The sequence below is a fragment of the Macrotis lagotis genome, chromosome X (genome assembly GCF_037893015.1).
Source record: "Macrotis lagotis isolate mMagLag1 chromosome X, bilby.v1.9.chrom.fasta, whole genome shotgun sequence".
NCBI classification, from domain to species: Eukaryota; Metazoa; Chordata; class Mammalia; order Peramelemorphia; family Peramelidae; genus Macrotis; species Macrotis lagotis.
Genome location: NC_133666.1, coordinates 643,842,215 through 643,867,641, shown reverse-complemented (window position 1 = coordinate 643,867,641; position 25,427 = coordinate 643,842,215). Strand labels below are relative to the sequence as shown.

The following is a 25,427-nucleotide window of genomic DNA, read 5'->3' as shown; positions in this document are numbered from 1 at the left end:
GAGAGCACACTAGCTCTCCAGGTATTTGAAGGATTTTTTTTGTCTTGGTAAGTTTTTTAAATTCATTTTAAACTTAAAGACAAATGAGAAAAGAAAAGTACATAGCAGAACATAAGAGAAGATTTAATGTAAAACAAGAAATCTAAATAATAAATACTACACATTGTTTTTGAAGCTATCTTGCTTTTTTTGTTTCCTTTTAGATTTTCTTTTGTTCTCTCCTCTGTTCTTTTATTTTTCCTCTCCTTTCAATTTCTCACCCTAAAGAAGGCTACAATTAAAGTTGGGTATATATATATATATATATATATATATATATATATATATATATATATATATATATGTGTGTGTGTGTGTAATATGCAAGTTTCTACTTTTCATCTCTTTCTCTGAATATGAATATGAATAGCATTTTCCTTCATAGGTCCTGTAGGATTGTTTTATAGAAGAGAGATTAACCTCATTCAGCCAGGTTCCAGAGGGTAGAGTCCAGAATAATGGGGAGGAAGAAGATTTAGATTTGACATAAGTAAGAATTTCCAAACAATTAATATCATCCAAAGGTGAGATAGGCTGTCTAGGGCATTTGATACCTGAATGGAGGTCCTTCTGCAAGGGCTAGATGACCACTTGGCAGTGATATTGTAGAGGGGATGCCTGTTTATGTAGGCGTTGAACTGGATGATCTCTGAGGTCCCATCTCATTCTGAGATTCTTTTTTTCCCCCCTTGGCGAAAGTTATACAGACTTTAAGGTGTATGTATGTATGTATGTAAATATATATACATATATAAATGAATATATTTCATATTTTCCATGAAAAATGAAATATAAAATGTGAAATTGTATGCTAGGATTCAGGACCTATAAAGCACAACAGAGAAAAATCTCTCTAGTTCATATTTGGGGCAGAGTGGTTCAAGTTTACTAGGTTATCTCAAGAAACTGAAGAGCCTGGGTGGGTGAAGCCTTTGGACCTGTTATGTCTGGTCCACTTTGGGAATTCCATTGTATCAGATCCTTCTCAGAACTCAACACCAGATGGGATTTGGTAATTTCTTTGACTTTAGCAGAAACTGTGATCCTGTGTTGGGAGAGTGCTAAGGGAACTGAGGGGATGGGAAGAAGCTGGAAAAAGGAATTCAGGCTAATTTGAGGAAGGCCTTATTGCCAGGCTAAATCATAATACCTTAGAGTTTTTAGTTTGGCTCTCCTGGTCTCTTGATTGTTGCTGCCCAGGTGCCAAGGGGCATACTGGCCACTGTGAGGTATAGAGTTCTCTGCTGGCATGAGATTTTAGGGCTTCTCTCTGCTTCCAACTCCAAGGTTGGCTATAGGCCTTAGCTGACAAATGGGATGAGGTTCTGGTGCTCATCACTCCTCAGAAGACTTCTTTCAAGTCTTCTAAATGAGCATCTATGTGAAGGACAATAGGTCCATTCAAATCAGCATGAACCAACATTTGGACACACATGAGGTAGGTAGCCAAGTCTTTGAAAGCTCAGTCATTACCGATGATCTCCAAGGGTTCAGGGTCTCCTGACTTATCTTCCCTTTCTCCTTTTGCTTCTCAATGAAGTATCTGAAATTGAGATAATTTATCTGATTAGCAACAGCAGCAGGATTCTTTACAAATTGTCAGTAAGAGATATCAAATAACAGAAAAGTCTCTAGATCCTGAAGGTTTTTATACATAGCCTGTTGAGGAATAGGGTTCCATGTCTTTCTAAAATGCTGTTAGAGGGTAGAGTGGGTAGAGTGTTGGAACTAGAGTCAGGATTTTATCCTGGGCAAGTCATTTAACTACTCAATCTCAGTTTCCTCATCTATAAAATGGGGGTACTGAACCCAGGTATTCCTGACTCCAGGGCCAGTGTTCTATCCACTGCACTACCTAGCCGCCCCTGGAAATGAGCAAATGCTACAAAATCAGGGCTTGATTTGTTGTTTTATTGATTGACTAGAGGAGGCATTTAGGTGATGCAGTGGATAGAGCACCTGAGTTCAAATCTGACCTGGGATACTTGCTAGCTGTGTGACCTTGCTAGCTGCATCACTTAACCCTAATTGCCTTGAATCAAGGGCCATCTCCAATAGTTCTGTTTCATATCTGGTCACTGGGCCCAGATGTCTTTGAAGGAGAAAGTGAGGTTGGTGACTTAGCACATCATCCCCTCACTCAAACTCAATTCACTTGCTTGTCATGGCATCATCTCCTTGATGCCATGGCCTTCCTTGAAAATGAAAGAGGGTGGTTAGTGGTGCAGTGGATAGAGCATAGGCCCTGGAGTTACCTGAGTTCAAATCCGGCCTCAGACACTTAATAGTGACCTAGCTGTGTGGCTTTGGGCAAGCCACTTAACCCCATTGCCTTGCAAAAACTAAAAACTAAATAAAATAAATCTAAAAAATGATAGGAAAGATATGAATAATGCAGACTAAGTGTAAAAGTAGGGGGTAGGTACTGGGTAGCCTAATGGGATAGAATGCTAGACCTGGAATCAAGCAAGTCTGAATTCCAATATGGCTTCAGATACTTAGAAGTTGTATGACTCTGAGCAAGCCCCATTAGAGTCATAAAGAGTTGGACATAACTGAAACATCTCAGCAATATGAGACAGTTATTAGACATTTCTTAGCACATCGCTGGATTCAAGAATTGTCTTCTCTAAGAAACTTTCCTGACTTTCTCAATGCTTGTTTCCTGCCCCCTCAAACATGTATTTTATAGTTCTTGTATGGACATATATGATATATCTCCATACAAGAACTATAAAATACACGTGTCATGTATATATACGTGTATCCTCTATCTATTGTATAGTTCTATTCTGTGTACGTGGAAACGGTTTCATCTTTTGGTCCGTGCATGTCCAGGGCTTTGCTAACTAAGCACAGGGGTTGCCCGGCACACATGGTAAGGACTTGTTGATTTAGCCTGAACTGAAGCCGTTGGGGACTCTCTAGCTACCAGGAATTCTCAAATGCTTTTTGTTTTTCCGCACCTCGACTCTCTCACAAATCGATCAGCTCAGGCCACAGCTGGGTGGGGCCCTGGAGTCAGGAGAAACTGAGTTCAAATCCGCTGTCAGTCACGGGACACTGGCTGGATGACCTTGGAGGAGTCACTTAACAAATGCCCCCAGTGGGATCGCGTGTTTCTTGCCAGACGAGGAGCTCTTGCTTAAATGGCTGGATCTATCCGGATCTGCCCCGGCAGGAATGAAAATGGCTTAGCATCGCTGGGAAGGTCCTTCTGACCTGGCGGGTCTCCGGCATGGGTGTGGGGCCGCTCCGTGCTGCGCCTCCGCGCTGGCCGACCCCCAGGCAGCCGGGGCCGCCCTCAGAGCCCGGGTCTCCCCACTCAGAGCCCGGGCCGGGCCCCCCTCAGAGCCCGGGTCTCCCCACTCAGAGCCCGGCCCCCCCCAGAGCCCGGCCCCCCCCAGAGCCCGGCCCCCCCTCAGCGCCCGGCCCCCCCCTCAGAGCCCGCCCCCCCCTCAGCGCCCGGCCCCCCCTCAGCGCCCGGCCCCCCCCTCAGAGCCCGGCCCCCCCCTCAGCGCCCGGCCCCCCCTCAGAGCCGGCCCCCCCCCTCAACGCCCGGCCCCCCTCAGCGCCCGCCCCCCCCTCAGCGCCCGCCCCCCCCCAGCGCCCGGCCCCCCTCAGCGCCCCAGGGAGGGGGCGCAGCGGCCCGGGGTGAGCAGAGGCTTCCTGGGCGGGGCGCGGGCTCCCCGCCCCTGCGCCTGGCGGCCGGCCCCGGGCTGGGCTGGGCGGAGCGGAGGGCGGCCGAGCCCGGGCCTCCCCGCGCCCGTCACTTCCTGCCCCGGGGCCGGGCCGCTTCGCCTGGCAGGGCTGGGGGGCGGCGGCGGCGGCTATGGTGGAGCTCCAGGGTCCCGAGGGCGGCTCGGCAGAGGCGGCGGCGACCGCGACCCCCGCGGCGGAGGGGGGAGGAGCGGCAGCGGGCGCAGCGGCCCCCCCCCGGAGCGCCCCCGGGCGGCGAGCCCTACCTGTGAGCCACGAGCCCCCCCCCCCCGACCCCGGCTCGGGTCCCCCCCGACCCCGGGATGGAGCCCCGAGAGCCCCCGCACAGCCTGGCCGGCCTCGAGCCCGGCTCGGGTCCGCTCTCTGCCCTCTTTCCTCCCAGTCTGGCTTTGGGGGCGGCCCCGGAGCCCCCCCGGCCCAGCCCGCCGCCGCTCCTCTCCCGGCTCTTGACTCTCCCTTTCCTGCTCTCCTCTTCCCCTCCGGCTTAACTCCCACCCTGAGCCTCCTTTGTCTGGCCGCGCTCCCCTCCCCGAGCCGCTTCTGTCTGTCTGATCCCAGCCGCCCCCCCCCACACCTGCCCCCCCACATCTGCCCCCCTCCCCCACATCTGCCCCCCTCGCCTCCTCGGCTGTTTGCTCTTCTGCTAAGTAAATCCCCTTCCTCGAATCGGGACATCCCCCCGCCTCCACGCTGCCCGGGAGCTGGGACCCTGGCCCACCAGGCCTCGCACCGGGGCCGGCTCCTTTGCTCTCCCTCCGGCCCAGGTGTTATCACCAAGTGTGGCCTCCTCCCACCTTTCTGAGTCCGCCGCCCTACCTACTTCTCTCTTTTCGAATCTTTCCCCTTCCCTTAACCCTCGCTTCCTTCCTCCTGTCTCCGGGATCTCCCTGTTAATTCCCTACCTGAGGCCTTTTTTTAATCCATCCGTCCTTGAAGCAGAGAACCAGGAAAGGTCAGATGCCTTAGAACTTGGAAGGTCTCAGCCTTAGAACATGACTGGACTCCGGGTGTTCTCTGAGCCTTTTGTCTATCCCCGACCTCTTTTTAGTCTCTTTAGTATTATCTCAACTCAAAGTCAAATGCATACGATTACAAAGGAAATTATTATATTGGAAATAAGTGCTTAGTGATCTAAAATATTGTTATCAAAAGTTTTTTTTTTTTTAAGTTTTCAGATCCCAGGTCTAGGCCTATCCCTTGGTCTTTTACAGTTGAGGACCTGGGCACGGAGAATGGAAGGGGATTTGTCCAAGGTCCTATTGATGTATCTGCTTCCATTTGGGTATTTTAATTTGTAAACATGATTGAAAGTCTTGGGCCTGTAGGCCGTTTCCTCCTGAGGTTTTGTGGGAAAGGTGGAGTGTGGCAGCAGTTAACCTAGTCTCTTTGAGAGTGGGGTGCTGCATGTGGAGAGGGAGCCTCCGGGCCTTTTGAGTGAATGTAGAGGTATGTTAAAGGTTAATTGGTTTGGCCTTAAGGTGTTCTGATTAAAAAAAAAAGTGGGGGTTTAGGGCGTGTGGGATCTTGGGTGAATAGCCTTGAATCTGAGTCAGTCAGGGCTTCCCCCTTGCTCATCCTGTAGAGTGAGGCAAGACAGTCTTTGTAAGGAGTTTGGAATGTGTGTGTGAGACTGTATGTGTATTTGTGATTTGGTGTGTTTGTATGTGTATGTGTGTGTGTTGGAGAACAGAGAAGGTTTGAGTTACATTTAGACTTAGCTTTGAAAGCTGGACGAAGCTTCTGTGTTGAGACAGTCCAGGGCATTGGGAAGGCCTTGGTACAGATTGATTTCTAAGAAATAAACACCACCAGATCTTGCTTCTGCAGGGTTCCTGATAAGCTCCTTCAGCTTCCAGGGCTTGTGGTGTGAAGTAGTTAGGGTTGTATTCAAGGTAGCCAACTGCCAAGAACCCCCTGCTCCTCCCCTGGGCTGGCTGCTGTCCAGTGCTGGGCAGGAGAATGATCGAATCCTTTAATTGCCTTTCTGTTTATACCTCTGTTCCCAAAGCTAATTGTTTGTCTGGGTCCCTGCCCTTCTACAGCTCTTGCTGTTGGTCCTGAATAGTAGGTTCAGCCCTTTGGCTAAAGGAACTTTGGAGCTTTTGGAAATGAAGTGTAAACAGAGATTCTGAAGTGACTAATTGTATTTAACCAACTTCCTGGCAACAGCCGGGAGCAGCCCCTTTTCTTAGGGCTCTTATGCCAATTTTTACCTCCTGGAAAAATTGTTGATTTACAGGGCCTGGAGTGTGACAACTCTTTGCCCCACTGGGTGTTACTGGGCAGAGGTCTTTTTTCTAATATCATCTTTTGAGAACTGGACAGAACTGCTGGTGCCATCCAGTCCCTCCTCCTTTTTTTAAACCAGTGTGGAAACTGAAGTCCCAAGGGGTTGATTTGACTTAACCCTGTTTATTCGACAGTAAATAGCATATAGGGAATCTAAATTCAGATTTTCCAGCCCAATCTCGGACTCTTTCCCCTGGCAGGTCTGGAAACTCTTCCAGTGAGAAGTTAATTGACTTGCCCAGATGTCACTGCTTGTTGATTGACTAGTAGAAGACTAGACAGAAATGGAGAATTGCTATGGGGAGCTGTAGACTGGGTTTCTGAGGAAGCTGGGACTCTGGGGTGGGTTTCCTTCTGGGATCATCAGCTAGCTTGAAATCTAATGTAGTGCTGATGGTGGTTGATCCATACATGGGCCTGGACAGCTCCCTTTTCCCAGGGAAGTGCTCTGCTCTCATGACTTTATGCTCACCTTTTAAGTCCTCAAACCTAATCTGCTGTATTTTCCCCTCCTCCTTCCCACCTTCTCGTTCACTCTATCCAGAGCCTGAACTGGGGGCTTTTTAGAGACAGGTAACACTGTAGCCAGAACACTGAACTTCTTAGCTGCATGACCCTAGGCCAATCACTTAACCTTTGCCTCATTTTCCTTATCTGTAAAATTGCAACAATAATAAGTCCTGTCTCCCTAGGTTGTTAGGCTCTAGCAGTAAAGTCCTTCGATAAACCTCAAAGTGTATTCTTATTGTACTGTTGTTATTGCTTCTAGGTCCTGAAGCTCTGTTAGAGTCCTTTGCCCAAGACCCTCTCCGTTTATTTTAAGAGATCTGGCATCTTCTGGATGTGGAGTCTTCTGTTGCTCCTCCCCCTCCCAAACACTTATGCAGTGTTTAAATAACACACAGTGTCTGCCCTTAGGGAGCCCACAGTCTTGGAGGGAAAAATACACAAACTTCCAATTACTAGGTTACATAATAATGCAAAATACTTTGAGCTAGGCTCCAAGGTTGGATGAGATTTCTAGTCTGGAGGAGGAAGCAGCCCTTCTAGAATTGCTTTGTCTTAGAAGAGGACCATGCTATCTGGAAAGTGATGCCAGGTCTCATGAGTGAATGAGATAGGGCAAAGCCACCAGCCTCACTCTCTCCATCTGGGTCCCGATGGCAAGACATGGTTCAGGAGGACTGGAGATGGTCGTGGATGCCATGAGAGATGTTGGCCTTCTTAAGATCTTCCCCAGGGCTCAGCTTGACTAAAACAACGCCCTTCTAAGAACCAGCCTGAGGAAAACCCAGGATTAAGAAAGTGGGGGGTAGGGAAAGGGGGCACCATCCAACATGGCTGTAGTCCAGGAGGGAAGTCTCTTTAATAACGCAGGGAAAGTATTTATGGAGGAGAGTAGTTCCAGATTTTGAAGGGCCTTGAATGCCAGAATGAGTTTGACCCCATTTGGGAGCCACTGAAAGGTAGTTGGTCAGTTAGCATTTACTGAGAATGCAAAGAAAGACAAAAAGAGTCCCTGCTTAAAGGAGCCCATAGGCTAATGGAGGAGACCCCATGCCAACCACTGAATACAAACCAGCTATAGACAAAAGGAGGTTAAGGGGAGATGTTTGAGGTTCTCCTTAGGAGATCTAGAATTGGGCAAGAGCTAAAGAGAGAGAGAAGGGAATAATGGGAAAATCAGGGAGTATGGTGTCTTAGAGAACACCTAAAGAGCAGCCAGATGAAGGAAGGCAATGAATCTAGGTCAGATGATCAGGGAAGTAAAGAGGCTGGGGCCTCTGGAGTGATTCTGGAGAGAGGGCTGGGAATACTTGAAGGCAGAGCCCTTGAGATACTGGACTTGGAATTCAGATTCTATCCCCTTACACTATCTTTGGCATCGAGATATTTCAGTTTCCCCATATGTAAAATGAAGGGATTAGATTTCCAGTTCTGAGGTTCAACTCTCCCATCTCTTTATCTCTAATGAGGTGATAAAAGTTTACAAAGGTCTGTAAGGTCTGTAAGATGTCAGAGTAGGTGTCTCTGAGTTCCTCTTCTCCAAGTAGGAAATGCCTGGATTTCAAGAACAACTTTTTGGAGACCTTTTTAATACAAAAAAAAAAGGCGGGGGGGGGGAGGGTGTATGTGAGACAAAATGAGAGCAGGACAGGTTGGAAGTCAAGGCAGGTTTTTTTTTTTAAGGATAAGACGAGCCTATTGGTGAGCAGATGAGTACACTTAGAGAGAGAGAGAGAGAGAGAGAGAGAGAGAGAGAGAGAGAGAGAGAGAGAGACAGAAAGAGGAGGGAGGAATTCAGGAAAGAGAGAGACAGAATCAGAGGAGAGAAGGAAGGAACTAATTTGGGGAGAATCAGTAGAATGTAGTGATCAAGAGAGGGAGAAGGGGAAGGTGCATGAGGAAGATGGGGGAATGACCCTGGAGTAGAGACTTAAAGCAAGGGAAGAAGTAGAATTGGGAAGAGGAACAGGAGAAAGAGATGAGGTATCCCTCTTCTGGCACCAGAGGGAAAGTGGAGGGAGTACATGATGACACTGGGGGAGTTTGAGGGTCCTTTCTTTGGTCTCAAATCTCAGGGAAAGAGAAGAGGTTATGGACCTTAAGATTGGGGGGATTTAGTAAGAAAGACTATGGCTAACATTCAGTAGCACTGTAAGGTTTTCAAATATTCCCTCATTTGATCCTCCTCACCTTGGAAGATAGGTGCTTTTATTCCATTTTCCAGTTGTGGAAACTGAGACCAAGAACAATTAAGAGACTTGTGTCTGGGTCACTTAGCTAGAAAGTGTCTTGGCTCTGTCTGATTCCAAGGCTTAGGTTTATCCATGGACCATTGAGCTGCTTTTATAGAGAACAGTTGAATACCTAAAAGGAAGGAGAAGGAAAAGGTTGAGGATGGTTTATGGAGAATGAGCGAGAATTAGGAAGATAATGAAGCATTGAGTTGTAGCAGATCAGGGAAACAGGGATTTGTGTTCCCTTTCTTGATTGTCTAATCCTTGACTAATGCACTCATTTAGGCTCAGCTTTCTCATCTCTTCAGTGTCCCAAAAGTCATATGGCACTATTAAGCTTGAGTAGCTTAAATTTTATCTTGTAATATTTTGCCCCTCCCCCATGACTTCTGGGACACCCTATTTAGAGAGAGAACCTAGACCTGTAATGCCCTCCATGCAGGGAACTCCTGTGAGAAAACTCCCTCTACCAGTGGAGGCTGACATCATCTCTGCACTTTATAACTATATAACCATAATTATGATAACAAATATAGTATTTATTCCATGAAGTATAATCAAGTGAAATGACTTAGCCAGGGTCACACATCCAGTTTATGTCAGATTCAGGACTTGAACCCAGGACTAGCTTTCTATGGAGTGGATAAAGTACTAGACCTGGAGTTAGGCAGGCTTGAGTTCAAATCCAGCCTCAGATACTAGCTGTATGACCAGGGTAAATCATGTTATTTCTCATTGATTTAGTTTTCTCATCTGTAAAAATGGGGGTAAGAAAAGGGTAGCTGTGAGAACAATTGACGATATTTAAAAAAACACAGTACTGTGTGCACATCATTTCTTGTTGTTCAGTCATTTCAGTTGTGTCCATCTCGTTGTGTCCATCCCATTTGGGATTTTCTTGGCAAAGATACTGGAGTACTTTGTCAATTCCTTCTCCAGTTCATTTTATTGATGGATAAACTGAGGCAGACAGGGTTAAGTGACTTACCCAGGGTCATATAGCTAGAGGCTGAAGTTGGGATTTGAATTTAGATCTTCTCGACTCTGGGTTCCTCAGAATAGTGTTTTTAAATGCATTTTAAAAATGCATAAGATTACAAAGGAAACAAGTTACATTTGAAATACAGTAGTCAAAACTTTTTTCTTTTAGTTCCTGGACCACATGTTAGGAACTTCTGGGCTGATAAATATGGGGTAGGATTTGTACCTTGGCCTTCCTTATTCCAACCCTACCTCCTATTTTATTTAGCCTAGCCCCTTAGACTTGTTGGTGAGGAAAATAAAGTCCAAGGTTCAATAATTTGACCAAGATGACAGAGGTAATATCAGAGGTAGGTCTGAATTAGGGTTCATCAATCTTCATACTTCTTTCTATTCCACTGTTGGGTAAGGATTTCCAAGTTCACGGTCATGGAAGTGGGGCCCACAGAGTCATGGTTGCTAAACCAGGACTCAGACCCTCCTCTCCTGGTGCCCAGCCCAGGACCCTCTTTGCTATCTCTAGAGCTTTTTCCCTGACTCTATGATCTGGACAAGTGATGGTTTGGTAAACCAAATTCTTGGCCTTCAGCCATCTGGGGACAGTGGGTTCTGGGCCCCATTGAATGGGGAGAACTTGGCTTGTTTACATCTGAGGCTCTGAAATGTCTTCTTCTCTTTTTGGCCCTCCCCAATCCCACAGGGACTTTTGGGGTGATTCAGCTCCTTTTATCTCTCCAGCACAGGGTGGTTGTGGCTTGGACACCTTCCAGCTAGCATCAGAGTAAGCCCCACACCGGAGGCTGAATTGGGCAAAGGAAATGTCATGAGACCTTAATTGGGTGGTGTTGTAAGGGAAGGTGGGGTTCTAAGGCCAGGAGATTTCTCTCCCTGGTAACTTCCTGCAACTTGATACCATCAAAATAGAAATTTATTGGTAGCATCTAGAAGTTTAGAAAATTAATTCGTCATGGTAGCATTTCGAGGCAAATACTGGAAGCCTAGTCAATTCCAGCCTAGAGAGGGCAGGGGAATTGTCTGGGGTCACACAACTAGTAAGTGGGGGAGCTGGAATTCTTCAGACCTCAAGTGCTCTGATTGACTTCTTAATAAACTGGGGGGGGGGGTGGAAGCATGATTGTTAATAACTGAGATTTAAGATGATAAAACATTGTGGTCTTGGTGAGTCCTTTGGACACAGAGACACTAGGTATTATATCCAAGATCATGGTGTCAGAGTAGTTCTTGAACCTTAGAGATGGTTTCTCCACTGCACCAATCTGTCAGAGCCTGGGGCATCTGGAAAACCTAGATTATCAAAGCACAAAAATCATACAAGGAAACTGAGGCCCAGAAAGGGAAGTGATTCCACCCAGAGCTTCTCAATGTTTACAAGGTTTTCCTTTCGGAGTCTTTCCACTTGTCCTATTGTTTTCCCTTGTTTCCAATCACTGGGGCTTAATCTTAAAACAGCAAGCTTGTTGAGTCTTAAAAAACAGACTGACTGAGGTGATAGACCCATTTGTGGCTCCTTTCAGTCAGGGGCTCGGGCTGACCTGGGGAGGCCCGCTGTAGTCATTTTGGACCTGTTCAGCTCACCACCCTCAGGGGAATAGGCCCAACTCGTGAGATGGGGCAAAGTTAGAGGGCAAGACTGAGCCTAGAACTTTGGACAGCACAACATCGTGTTTTAACTAATAGATATATGAAGGATACCTCATCTCCTCCTTAGAATTCGGGAAATAGAGTGTTGAATACCCCATTCTCCAAACAAATCTGGGTTTGACATCATTCTGTGAGGGCCCTGAGGGCCTGCATGTCACGGCCAGCCAGGAAGGTCTTAGAACACAGAATTCCTGTCTAGAGGAGGTTAGGTCCCAACCCCTTCATTTTGTAGAAATGATCCAAAAAGCAGTGACTTGTACCCAGGTCTGGCCACCTGGCCTGGGCTCTCGGCACCACTCTGTGGTTCCCCTTCTGCTAGTCCTGGGCATCCAGTCATCTCTTAGAAGATCATCTCTTTAAAAGTATTGGTTTCAGTTGCATTTTCTCCTGAGGCTCTGGGTCTTTGGGGGGGGGGGATTGGGATGCGGGGGCGCTCTGCATCTCCTCATCTCACCTCTTGTTCATACATGTACCTCCCCAAGACACAGGTCCCTTGCCCCATCTAATCTCTTCCATTAGCCTGGCCCCCAACCAGCCCAGAATGGGCCCTGTCCCGTCCCCCCCCACTGAGCTTCCTCTGAGCTGTCTTTTGGGATCCGTGGGAGGCCTCTGCCTGCCCTGGATGATAATAGATTTGAATAATTAAGACAATTTAATCAGCAGGATTTGGCTCCAAAGACCTCTCTGAGGTACTGGGGGCGGGGTGTTCAGTAGATAGTCATAGGAAAAACAAATTGATTGGACTACACTCTCTTCCTCCCTCTCTAACAATCCTGAGTTATTCAGCTAGGCCCCAAGAACCTAGAGGTGATGTACCCTAGAGGCTTAGGGAGGGGCAGCTAGGTAAGCCTTCCAACAGAGGATTAGTCTTGGAGTCAAGAGGACCTGAGTTCAAATCCACCCTCAGTCAATTTAGCAGTGTAAAGCCCAATTGCTACAAAAAAAACAAAAGAGATTTAGGGAGGACATGATAAACATCTCAAGGGCCTGAAGGGTCTCAGAATCAGAGATTCATAAATGTAAGAGCTGTAAGAGGGTCCACAGAAACCACCTCAATCCAGCATGCATTTTTGAAATGACTCTGATGTGCAGTATGTGGTAAGTGACTAAAAAACTAAACCACAACCAAAATCACAAATAAGGAAACAATCCCTGCTCTCAAGCATTATTTCTTTCAAATTTATTTTTATTCTGAACTTAACAAGTCTCTTACTGATGAGAAAACTTGCAGCCCAGAGAGAAGAGCCTTGACCAAGATCACACAGCTAAGTGTACGAGGTAGAATCCAAATTCAGGTCTTCCTGACTCCCAAGTCCAGGCTCTTTTCCTGGTCCCACAGAAGTACTCCCTGAACTTCCCCTCCTCATCTCCCAGGCATGTCCTAGCCTCTCGCCCCAGTGTCTCCCCACCTCTGGTTCCTCCAGGGGCTACTAGCTGAGTTTGACATCAAGGCCAGGTTGGGGAGTAGGAGGAGAAGAGGATATCTTGGCTATTTTTTTCACCCACAGACACTACCACTCCCACCTCCCGAACTCTAGGGCCAAGCGTCTCACCCCCGCCAAGCGGAGGCAATATTTCATCAACCAGGCGGTGAGAAACTCGGACCTCACACCCAGGGCCAAAGGCCGAAAGAGATTGCAGCAGATGGAGAACAGTGAGTTGGGACTCAAAGGGCCATGTGGGGTTGGGGGCAGCTACAGGGCTCCCAGAGCAGAGAAGGGGCACCTGGCCATGGTGGAGGAGGAAGGGAAAGTGGAAACGCTCACCAATCTTCCTCCCTCCACACCCCCTTTCCCCAAAGTGGCTTTTAATGTTGATGTGGAAAAGACTAGAAATATCATGTGAAGTCCCTAGGGCCTGATAGATCCTGGAAATAGAATTTCCTTCTCAAAAGCCTCTGGAAGTTTGTCAGAGCATCCGAACTGGATAAATGAGGAAAGGCCTGAGTTCCCTACTTGCTTTTCCCTATCCCTTTTCTCCCCCATCTAGTCTGATCTCATGATGTTCTGAAAGAAAGTTCCATATCATCATGGGGAAAAGCACTGGCTTTGAAGTCTTCAAATTCTGGCTCTATGATTTAGTTCCCTAAATGATCTTGGTGAAGCTAACCTTCTCTGGGTATCTGTCTTCTCTGAGGTTCTCTTTGATGCCTCCCCCCGCCCCCTCCATCTCTGAGTCTTTAACTGTTCAAGTGGGCCCTGACTTTGTTTCCCTCAAGGTTGGGGTGGGAAACTGAGAAATCCAAGGATGGGTGGTCTGGTTTTATTTTGGTTGTTTTTTAATCTCAAAGGCCTCTCCTTTGACAGGCCACTATTTGATGACGCTTATGGAAAGGGTTGAATGCTCCCCTGATGATGGGGATCTGGCCCTCCCTGCTACTCCCAGCATCTTTGCCAAAGCCTGCAGCAATGAGACCTACATTGAGGTAGGAGGCCCTGGTGTTCTTGCCTGATCCCCTTCCCCAGGACTTGAGAATCTCCTGTATAGGGGGCCCATTCTGTTGTATTTTGGAATATGGTTTGTTTTAACCTCATGATCTAGGTGGCATCCTGAGAGAGCCCAGGTCAGGCATTTAGTTTGGTAACCATGTCTGAACCTCAGTTTTCCCCATCTATAAGATGGGGCTAATAACTCTTTTAACTGCTTTTCTCACAGGGTTGCTGGGAGGAAGAACATCTTTAAAGTTGGTTAGTCAGCTGGGTCCTGAGGACGGTATAAAAAAATGGCTAGATCCTTGGGAACTGGGAAGCCTGGCTTCTCTCTGGGCTCTGAGAACTTTGAGTTAAGCCTTGTTTCTGGGCTTCCTGCAGGATGGGAATGAGTTACTTTATCATTTGGAAAGCTAGGCTTGTTAACCTCTTGAAATATCTTTTAGACCTGTGATTGATGGTTTGAGGTTTCCCCCTCTATTCTGCAGGGTTTCATCTCCTAGTGCCTCCCCTCACCTTGAATCAGCAGAGGATCTAAAGGCTGTATCTATACCCTTGGGATGCCCCATTAGTTTGACAAAATCTAGCCTTTGGGGATATTTCCTGGTAGCTGTATTTAAGGACACCAAAGAACACGATGGGTGGGAGTTAGAGAAAAGACTTATGTAATCAGAGGAGTCAAGGTCAGTGACACTAGCATGGAAGTCACAGACATCTCTTCTGTCTGACCTCCCCACCATGGAGCTGGAAGAAGGACTCTGATCCTTTTGGCCCTTCCAGGCTGGGAAGACATTTAAACAGACTAAACCCTAGATATCAGAGTCTCTGTGAGGTCTCTCTGGGAATCTCTTAAGACTGTGGTTCTTAGTCCATGGAACCAGCTACATTTTGGATGGTTCATAAATGGTAGAAAATTACATCTTTATTTCACTGTACCCAAACCGAATTGGAGCATGAATATAAATGATAAATATTCTTCTGAAAAGTAACTGGACTACTTGCTGGGGCTGGGGTGGATCGGTCTTCCCCTACCCTACCCCCAGCCTGCTTGTTTACCCCTCTCCAATGAAGCCCTCCTCACCCATCCCTTCCTTCATCTTTTTGCAATATCCCACTGCCCCTCCCCGGTCAGCTGTTTCTCAGCAATCCTCTTGCCCCATAACCTGTTTTGTGGTCTGTGAAATGGGGCAATGGTACCCCTTGATGGGAGGGGATCCCTTTTTTAGGTAGGGGTTGGCTAGATGACTCTGGAGTTTTCCCCAATTCTGAGAGTTTCTAGTACCAAAGACTATCACTATGGGGAGGGCTCTTAGAATGATAGCCCTCCCCCCAAAGGGTCATCCTGGGATCAAACTGGAAGGTACTTCAAAGGCTGTCTTGTCCAGTCTTAAAATTTTACGGATAAGGAAACTAAGACCCAGAGAAGACGACTTCATTTACACAAGTAAATGAATCCTGAGGCGTCAAAAGACTCATATCATCCAAAGTCCTTTAAAAGAAATGGATGAAAAAGCAGGCGAGGTCCAGAAAAGAGAAACACCCTGGTTCAAGGTTATTTGACTGCTGATCTTTGTGCCATACCCTGTGAGCCTATGGGAAGCCCCCTGATCTGGTCCCATTTCACTCATTCTGGTCCTAGGTAACCCGCCCCCCCCCCTTTCCAGGGCAGGTCCACACTGAGAGTTGCCTAGAAAGCACTGAGAGGTGGCTCTGCCCAGGTTCAAACCCTGCTGGCTTTGAGGCTGGCTTTTTATCCATTCTCCAGCTGGGAGATAAAAAAGGATTAAATGCTAGTATATGTTTTCCTCCTTTACAAGGGAGTTGCGGGGGGGGGGGGGAAGCAAGTGTGGGTCAACCTTGGCTGAGACTCATCTTTGGTTGGTCACCACCCTTACATCAGCAAATAGTTCCTGTCTTAGTTGGGGAGGATGGAAAGCACAGAACAAATTCTTTATCATCATCATTATCATTTTATTGCTCTTCTTTATAGTCCCATGGGGGGTCATTGTGGGTAGGAGAAGGCTGGCCTTGGAGGCTGAATCCCTGAGAATAGAGTCCTTACTAGTTGTGTGTGACCCTGGGCAAATCCCTTCTTACTTCCTCTTCTATAAAATGAGCATAATCATCCTTTGTGCTTTTCTCAAGGAGGGTGCTAACCTAAACAGCACCAGGAAAGTGGGAACTTTTGTTTTTTCTTGTTTTGGTCCAGACCTGGGATGTCATCAGTAAGGGGGAACTCTGGGGATGAAAACTTCTTAGATCGCCCCTTACCTACACCTTCTAAAGAGCTGCCTCTTGCCCACTGAGAGGAGCTTATGTGAGGGCCCAGAGCCAGGCTGTATCCAAGGGAGGGCTTGATCCCTGCCAAGTCTTCCTGGAAACTAACATTGATCCTCTGTCTGTTCCAGTGTGCTGGCTCTTATTTTGTGACCTTGGGCAAGACATTGACCCTCTGCCTCAGTTTTCTCATTGAAAAATGAGGACAATGAGAGGTTGTAGTATGTGGGTGAGTGGAGTCTAATGAGTTAGCATGTAAAGTACTTAAATGGTGGTTATTATTTCAAAGAGTCTAGGGGATCCCCAACAAAGAACCCCCCTCTACCAGTTCAGATCTGCCCTTGCTATGGAATTAGTCTGACTTAGGGGTTATTGACTTCCCCAGGGTCTCACAGTCATCATGTGACAAAGGCAGGATTAGAATCCAGGTCTTTCTGACTCCAAGGTTGAATCTTTCTCCAATAATGCCATATTACCTTTTATTTAAGTCCATTTTTTTCCATTTTTTAACTGAATCAGATAGAAATGACTCAGGGACATATCGTCATGAGCCTTTTATAGTGATTGTTCTGCCAGTTTGCACAGGTGGATACAAAAATTGCCTTTGGTAATTTAAATATGTATTAGGATAGAAACTAACCTTCTGATTGTTATTTCAAAAATAAAATCATAATCCTTCAAACCAGTACACAATTGAGGTTCACTGAAGACATCCCCCCACTTAGTTGTTAGATTTCCATATGCTGAGGCTTAGGGCCAGCTTGCCTGGGTAGGGAGCTGGTGCCATCTCCATTATTAGCCAGACTTGAGTGGGTGAAGACCGGAGGCTTTGTTGGTCAATACTTAGACTTGGAAATGACGTTGGGATGGCAGCTGACAAGATCCTTCTTACAATATCCCCATCTTTCTCCCTTCCCTCCATTCCCCCCACTTCCTCAAAAATTCTTTTCTTTTGCAGAGTACACAATGACAAGGAATTAGCAAGCAGTTCCTGAAATACAGTCTCTTGGATTTTGTCTTTGTTTCTCTCCCCTCTCCTCCTACCCCCTCTTATCCTTCCTGGTCACTGGGCTCAATTAGCCCTGGCTCTAAAATGAGATCTTTTTATTGCTGAGAACTATCAATCAGATTGTGGGAGGGTAGAGGAAAGTGACAGCCCTAATCTATTCCTATTAAAGGTATGAGTTTTGCCAAGGGCATAGCCAACTTATCTCCAAGAAGGCCCAACAGAAGGAATATGCATAGCTGTCTGTAGGTCATCTCCACAGCCAGCGACAAATGTAGTCATATTTGGGATGTTGAAAAGAGCAATGGCTCTGGGTTCCAAGAGCTGGGTTCAAGTCATACCTCTAACCTGAATGATCTTTGGGCTTATCATTTATTTTTCCTGGGGCTCAGTTTCCTCATCTAGAATATGCAGGGGTTTTCAAGGTCCTTCCCAACTCTGAGACATTCAGTCTTCTATAGAGGTCTTGGTGGGGGTGGATAGCATAGGGAAAGCAGCTATGGACCAGGAGATTTGGTTCTGCTGTCTCTGAATGACTGCACCCCCTCTCTTTGACCAGGGCACCACTTGCAGTTCCCCAAAGGCTTAGGGAATCATTCAAGTAAGGTGACTGGGGTTGGCCTGTATCATCAGGGGACTGGATAAATGAAATCCTCTGAGGACCAGGGCTTTTCTAGTATCTCTCTCTCTCTCCCCCTTCAGCCCCATTCTCAGCCCAATCAGACCTTTCATGATAGCAGCTGCTAAAGTGGGGCCCCCTTCTACCATGGGTGGCAGCCAAGGCCCCTAGAATGAATTTAGACACTTTCTTTTGCCACACACACACACACACACACACACACACCCCTTTTTTTCAGATCTGGAGTGATTTTATGAATCGATCTGGGGAGGAGCAGGAGCGGGTACTCCTGTACCTGGAGGAAGAAGCTATGAAAAAGCAAAAAAGAAAGGTCCCTGCTAAGACTGAGGATAATCGGAAAGGTGTGGTGAGACCTCTCAAGGACTGCACAGGGGGAGAGGTGGGACCTGGGGAGATCAAGAGTTGGGAGAATCCTTTGGCTTATTAACTTAATTCTCTTACCTTTCAGAAGATCCATCGTATACACCCCAAGCATGCTTCCAGAGGATTAACCGTCGCTTGCGGACCACCTTGAAGCGGGGAAGAATCCCTATGGTGAGTCAGGATTGGAGGATTATGTCATTAAAGCCTAGAATGTTGGAACTGGGAGGGCCCATAGAACATATGGTGTCAGAGCAAGGAGACAGAATTCAGAATGTCTTGAGTTGGTTTGAATGGAGGATAGGAGGAGTGGGAAAGACCTTGTAGATCTCCTACCCAGTATTCTAGGTATACAAAAAAGACTTTAATAAATGCTCTTTGGAAGCAGGTAGGCGGTACAGTGGATAGAGCAATGAATCTGGAGTCAGGGAGACTCATCTTCCTTTGATCACATCTGGTCTCAGATATTTCCTAGTTGTATGATCCTGGGCAAGTCACTTCCTACCTGTTTACCTCAGTTTTCTCATTTGTAAAATGAAATGGAGAAAGCAGTGACAAACCACTCTAGTTTCTCTTCTAAGAAAACCCCAAATGAAGTCAGGGAGATTTGGACATGACTGATGAAACGATGGAACAACAGAAAAATGGAGAGGGGGCTCCTGTTTTCTGTTTTCTGTTCAAAGGCCTTTCCCATCTCCAACTCTGATGTTCTTCCCATACCCCTCCAAGAGGCAAGCAGAGGTCTCTTAGATTTTTTCCTTTTTCCAAATATCCTTGACCTCAGGTATTTGTGATTATGTGGGAAGGTGGGACTAGACAGCTTCCTTTTTACTCCCCTTACACATGTGCATGGCTCCTACCATGCAAAGCATCCATAATAGACCTCCTCATGTTGCCTGCCTCCCATGGCTAGGTCATTGTGACCAGCAGCTGCTAGACTTGGGAGAGAAGGGAGGCTGTCGGCAGGAAAGTGGAAAATCCTCTTAGTGCATCTTGCCAACTGGCCAAGGCCAGCCAATTGGACTACATCTTCTGTGGTAGATTTGTTTATCCTGGAGTCTTTGTCTTCCTCCAGGGCTGGTGACCAGTGACTTTCTGAGAAATCAGAGAAGTGGTCTCAGACCCTGGGATTGGCACCAGATACCTTGCAGTTGCCACCCCTTCCATTTACATAACTTCCACTTTTTAAAGTATTTTCTATCCTTTGGTTTCAGACTGTCCAGTAAGTCATAAGATTATACGATTCTGAGCTGGAAGGGATCTTTGGATATTCTTTAATCCAGCTTCTTCATTTTATGGAGGGGGGGATGCTTGAAGCCCAGAGGGGAGGAGGAGGAGGAAGTACTTGCTCTTACCAACTAGGAGGAGGGGATGGGTCCCAGATCATCTGACTCCAAATCTAGTGTTCCTTCTACTTGACCCAGCTCCCTCTGGCAGTGTGAGAGCTGAGGCAACTGAGACTCCAGTAAGGATTAGCTTGGTGGCAGAGCCTGTGCCTTGGTAATGTAGGGTGCTGTGTCTCTGGAGTCTTTAGCTAGGGCTTGTGCTGCTTCAGAGAGTACAGAGAGGTATGGGGGCACTCAGGACCCTTGTGAGTTCTTGGGGACACAATAGAAGCAAGTGATCAGTTTTAGTCAAGAATTTATCTCAGGGAGGGAATCTTTCTTTAGGTAAGGGTTGGCCCAGATGGTCCCTGTGAAAAATTCTAGCCCTGGGATTCTGGGGTGTAGTTAGAAGAACAGAGTGGGAGGGGTGGAGAGGGCATTCCGATGGGGACACATGGAGGAAATGGGATGCTCTCCCACGGAGGTGGACTCCAGGTGGGGTCCAGATTGGGCTTCCTCACTATTTCTGTCCTGGCTGGGGTGGCCTCATCCCTTTGTCTTCCAGGACACACTGGAAGGTCTGGAAGGAAAACTCCTGGGATTTTTCTCTGTCACTCCTCGATCTGTCTACACAGCTATGATGGATAGCAGGTGAGCCTCCAGCTCTCTCCCCAAGGCCTAGATAAGTGCTTGGAGTTGAGATCAGTTCCCTCTTCCCCCTCCCCCGCCCCAATCTACTCTACTTTCCCCTTTTCTTGCTTTGGGACTAAGGCTAGGTGACTTCTCTATTGGGAGGAAAGGGAATGGGTGGTGACCCTTCTGGTTGACCTTAGGTCTCCCCAGGCAAGGATTTAGGGAGTAGGGACGTTTACCTTTTCAGAATTTACTTTGTTCAATTTTTGATTCTCTCTAGGACTCTTGGGCAGGAAATCCAGTTCTCTTCTTATTTCTAATGCCAATCTTTGGTTGTTCTTCCTAGCTTTGAGAGACTTTTGCTTCATGCCCTCTGCCAGTACATGGACCTGGTCTCTGCCAGTGAGTGCTTTTTGTGGACTTTATTCTGCCCCATATTTACCCTACACTGAGTTACAGGGAAACCTTAGGGTGTTGGAGACTCTTAATCTGTCTGGTGTCAGAAGGAAGCTAAGCTTTCATCCCCATCTAGGTCAAGAAATGGAGGCCTAGAGAGGGAAAGCAATTCTCCCAATGTCCCACACCAAATTAGTGGCAGAGGGGTCAAAATCAACTCATGCATTTACTCTAGGGTCCATTCTAGTTCTGCCAATCTGTGGAAACCGTACAAGGAAGCCCAAAGGAGGGTGGGCACTTCTCCCCAGCCCCCAGGCCTGGCTTTGGATAATTGAAGCCTATGGGGGGTAGGGGGTGCGGACAGCTGGAGAAGTCAGACTCTGGGAGCCACAAGGGAGCACTCAGGCCCTGCTTATTCTTTAGCTTAATGAAGCTCCCCTCATTAAAGGGCTTAAGTGTTCTCTCTAATGGCCTGGAGGAGAAATTAGGGGGCAGAAGGCACTTAGCCTCCTGGAGTGGGGGGTGGGGGGGTGGAGGCCCATCTACATGGACCAGCTGGGTTCTACTGGGCTTTCTTTTCTCGGGAGTAACCAAGGAGTAGGCTGTCATGGCAACCAGACACTGGGGAAGCTGTCTCTATGACAACAGGGTGGGTAGAGAGTGGGAAGTCAGGGTGAATTGGAACATTCTAGCTCTTGCTCTAAGGGGGTGGTCTGTCTCTTAGGCTCAGCCTGGAGGGTCTGAGTCAGGGTGGAGGAGGGGAAGATCTGCCCTTAAAAGAGTCAAACTGAAGAGAGATCCCTGGATCAGGAGTCCAGGAGATGCATCCTTCTGCCATATAACTGAAGTGGGACCTTGGACAAGTGTCATTCAATCTTTTTGCTCCTCAGTTTACCAAACCTGAGAAATGAAGCAGTTGGATGAGGTGATTGCTAAGATTTCTCCCAACTCTAATATTCCCTTTTCTAAGACATGTCCCCTCTCCCAGACCTGCTCTATTAACAGTTTCTCCCTTGTCCACTATTTGTGGGCTGAATTGAGTCATGAGGCAGATTCAACTCAATAAATACTTATGAAGCCCTTGATCCATGTAATGGTCCGGTCTAGGAACAGAACATACACAAGGGAAAATAAGCAATCCCTTTCTTCCCTGACCTTGCATCCAACTGGGATGGGGCTGAGGAGGTCACACTACAGTCTATAAATATGGATAAATAGAATACAGGATAGGGAATGAAGGACACATCAAGGTTTGGGAGAGAATTCTAGAACTCTTTGAGGAGGGATAAGAGGGTGGGGAGAGAATTAAGGAAGGCCTCATGGTGGAAGGGAGGGCCTTGATAGGGTAAGGTCCTGCAAGGAGAAGGAGGGGAGAAATTCTGGGTTATGGTACATGGAGCCAAGAGAAGGAATTCATGGGAGACTTGTTTGCTAGGAGTAAGAAGAATCATAAAAACATGTTATTCTTATAACTATGGGATGGACCATTTCTTTCTCTTGTTCTCCAAGGGTGGAGTACAGTTGTCTTCTAAAGAAGGGGCTAGGCTAAATGTGGTCCCTTTTAGATCAAGTTAGGATATGATGTACCCGATGGGAGTGACCTCCCCATAACTGGAGGTATTTAAGCAAAGGTCTTCTAAGATGTTATCTGAGGGATTCATGTATATGATGAAAGTCCTAGGACCTACTCTTAGGGTGTGTGTGTGTGTGTGTGTGTGTGTGTGTGTGTGTGTGTGTGTGTGTTTTTAACAGTGGGACAAGATGAGGACTGAGGATTCCTTCCCACTGAGATTCTTTGACCACTTTAATGATCCTTAGAATCCTCAGAATTCACTGAATAGAATCCTGGGATCTCTTGAGTCTGTGATTGCTCAGGCTGTTTCTTATTCTTTCTTTGCCTTTGTATCCCTTTCTGGAAGGTTCCGACTTTGAGGGTAGACGCCAGATGAAAGTGAGCAACAAACATACCAACTTCTTGCCTCCGGAGCAGCTGCTGTCTGCCTACCTAGAGCAGAGGAGCTGATGGCATCCTTCCTTCTTCCCCACCCTGGGACCAGGACTCCCTCTTTTGGGAGGTGGGGGAGGACTGGTCTACCCCAGGGTAGCATGGTCCCCAGATGTCATTGTTGTTTTTTTTTTAATCTACTTTGAACTCTGCCTGGCCCATTTTGCTTAGATCTGGGGTTTGCTTCTGGTGTTTTAATTTTCTTTTTACAAGGTACTCAAGAAATCATGGGGGTTTTTTTTTGGTGGATTTTACCCCTGACCTGAAAGTCTCTCATTCCTGTCCCCTACCAATCCATCAGCTTTTAAGAGGATCTGTACAGGAATGATCTGGGGAGCTTCCCACCTCAGACTTTTTGGGGGCTTCTGAAAGGAGTGCCAGATGTCCCTTCCACCCCAGGCAGTCAACAAATTCACTTGCTGTGACTCTAAAGGACTGGGCTGAGGCTGGGCATGAGCAGGGAAGGCTTCTGGGAGTGAGCAACTCTTCCCAGATCAGTCATCTGTCCCAGAGGAAAATAGGCTGACAGGCAGGATTTTTTAAAAATCATTATTATAATGTTTTTTAAAGATTTTTTTTGAGGAAGGGTTGGAGAGAGTATAGGAGTTAGTTTGTTTTGGTCTTGGTAAAAGAAAGCCAATTTGAGAGATTCCTGTTATCTAGCTCTCCTCAAATGATGGATTGGTGTAGCTAAAGGTGTCTTCCCTTCCCTTCCCCCCAGGGGGAGCCCTCCTCCAGGTTGGACTGAGTGGCCCTCAGTCAGTTTAGATCTGAGGGAAGATGACCATCCTGGGAGTTGATGTGGCCAACAGGGCTGGGGGTGCTTTTCATTATTGCCTATACTACAACCATAATTTTTCTATAGTGTGTATTATGCGTATCTGTGTATGTGTGTGTGTTTTGCCCTGATACCCCCACCCCAACCTTGCCAGAATGAATTCCCAGAGAATGAATTTTTACAAAAAATCATATTGTAATCCTGGGCCCAAAAAGTCCCAGGACTCTACTTTTAGGGGGTGCGTGTGTTTTTTAAATTGTCTGTGTCTTCCTGTGGTGCCTTTTTTGCAGACTTGTTATCACTTGCATGGCTGGTGAAGCTGCAGGGCTCTTGGCCTCTCCTCTTGCTCTAGGCCCTGGCCCCACAGTGGCTCTCTTGAGGAACTGTTTGCCAGCCAGGGCTCCAGGAGCCAGAACTTGGGGAACCTGGATGCCCCGCCCTTGGTCAGCAACAGCCTCTTTTGCCCATGCTCCTCCATTTGGACCTCCCCTCCCCTCCCCTCTGATCTCAGCCATAGGATGGCTGGCCAGAGGGGACTTAGGCTGGAGGGTTGATGCCCCCAAGGGCCTACCTCTGTTCTGGGTCTTATTGCCCAGGCAGGTCTTGAGGACCATGGGTGGAGAAGGCAATGGAGGCTGCTGGCTAGGCCTTGGCTATTGCTTGGCTTTGGGGAAGGCGGGTATAATAAAATTCCTGGTGCTCTGTACATAGCCTGCGTGTGTATGTTTTATTTTTTCCCTTTGGGGTCCAGGGAAGAGGGATAGGCAGCTGACACCATAGAGTTCGTGGCACTAGAAGCCATTGGGGCCAATCTCAGACTTCCTAAGTAGAATGAGAAAAAAGGAAGATGAACAGCAAAACCTGGGAAGGGGACAGTCAGTGCTGAATGTCAAACATTCTCTCTGTCAACATAAGTTTCTCCAGTTGATGTTTTCTTTCTTCATTTTCCCTAACTGTAAAATGAGAATTTTTCATGAAATGCAGACTCAATATGAGAGCCAACAAAAACTACCTTAGTCCTAAACTGCATTGAGAGAATGTCCCAAATAAGGGAGGTCACGCCTTGTCTGTACCTTGCCATAGTTGGCACTGTTTGGTTCTAGGCACCATATTTTTTTTTTAGGTTTTTGCAAGGCAAATGGGGTTACATGGCTTGTCCAAGGCCACACAGCTAGGTAATTATTAAGTGTCTGAGGCTGATTTGAACTCAGGTACTCCTGACTCCAGGGCCGGTGCTTTATCCACTTAGCCACCTAGCTGCCCCTATGGGCACCATATTTTAAGAAGCAATTTTGACAAGAGGGAGAGGGTACACCCAGAAGAGGATGACTAGGGTGTATGCATGCCATGCAGATGTTAGATTAAGGAACTGGAGATGTTTAGCATGGAGTGAAAGACTATGCTCAATTTGCTGCCTTCGGTTGATATGTGGAAAAAAAAGATTAGAAGTAGATAGGAAGAACTAGGAAGTAAGAGGAGGTAGAGGAAGTTATTAATATTGTGGCTCAATGATTAGAACTGTCCCAAATCCTAATGGGTTGATCCCTGTCACAAGTCTGGGATCAGAGAGCTAGAGCTGGAAGGGAAACTACAGGCTATCTAAGGCCAATCCCCTCTTTTTAAAAGGAAAAAAAACCCAGCCTAGGCCATTTAAATGAATTGCCCAAGGTCCCAGGTCCCAGTGCTGTTTGTATAAATGTGGAGTAAATATTATTTTCCTAATCAGAGAACAGACCTTCCATGTAATATAGTCCCTAGGGCTGCTAGGTGGGGCCAGGATTTAGATTATCTGATCTTAAATTAGGAAGACGAGTTCCAATGTGACTTCAGATGCTTGCTATGTGACCTTAGGCACGTGATCGTATTTGCCTCAGTTTCCTCAAATGTAAAATGAGCTAGAGAAGGAAATAGTAAACTCCAGAATCTTTACCAAGAAAACCCTAAATGGGGGTCAAGAAGAGTCGGACCTCTCTGAACAACTTTAATCTTACAGATGAGGAAACTGAACCCCGGAGAAATCTGAGGTCACAGAGTGAGCAGCAGAACCAAGATTTGAGTCCCCTTCATTACAAATTCACTGATCCCGTTTTCACAATACAGGGGGAAAGTTAGCTTGGAAAGAATGTTCCTCTCTGGTGTTTTTTCC

General features: G+C 47.0%; 1 protein-coding gene across 1 annotated transcript; it reads left to right on the top strand.

Annotated features, from left to right (window-relative positions):
• Positions 1-3,856: 3,856 nt before the first annotated feature.
• On the top strand, positions 3,857-23,987 carry R3HDM4 (R3H domain containing 4). Its single transcript, XM_074204482.1, is given in 9 exon segments — positions 3,857-3,969; positions 3,971-4,006; positions 12,941-13,086; positions 13,739-13,857; positions 18,002-18,125; positions 18,233-18,318; positions 20,035-20,120; positions 20,449-20,504; positions 22,418-23,987. Coding segments are annotated over 9 exon segments (855 nt in total). The 5' UTR covers positions 3,857-3,871; the 3' UTR covers positions 22,522-23,987.
• Positions 23,988-25,427: the final 1,440 nt, after the last annotated feature.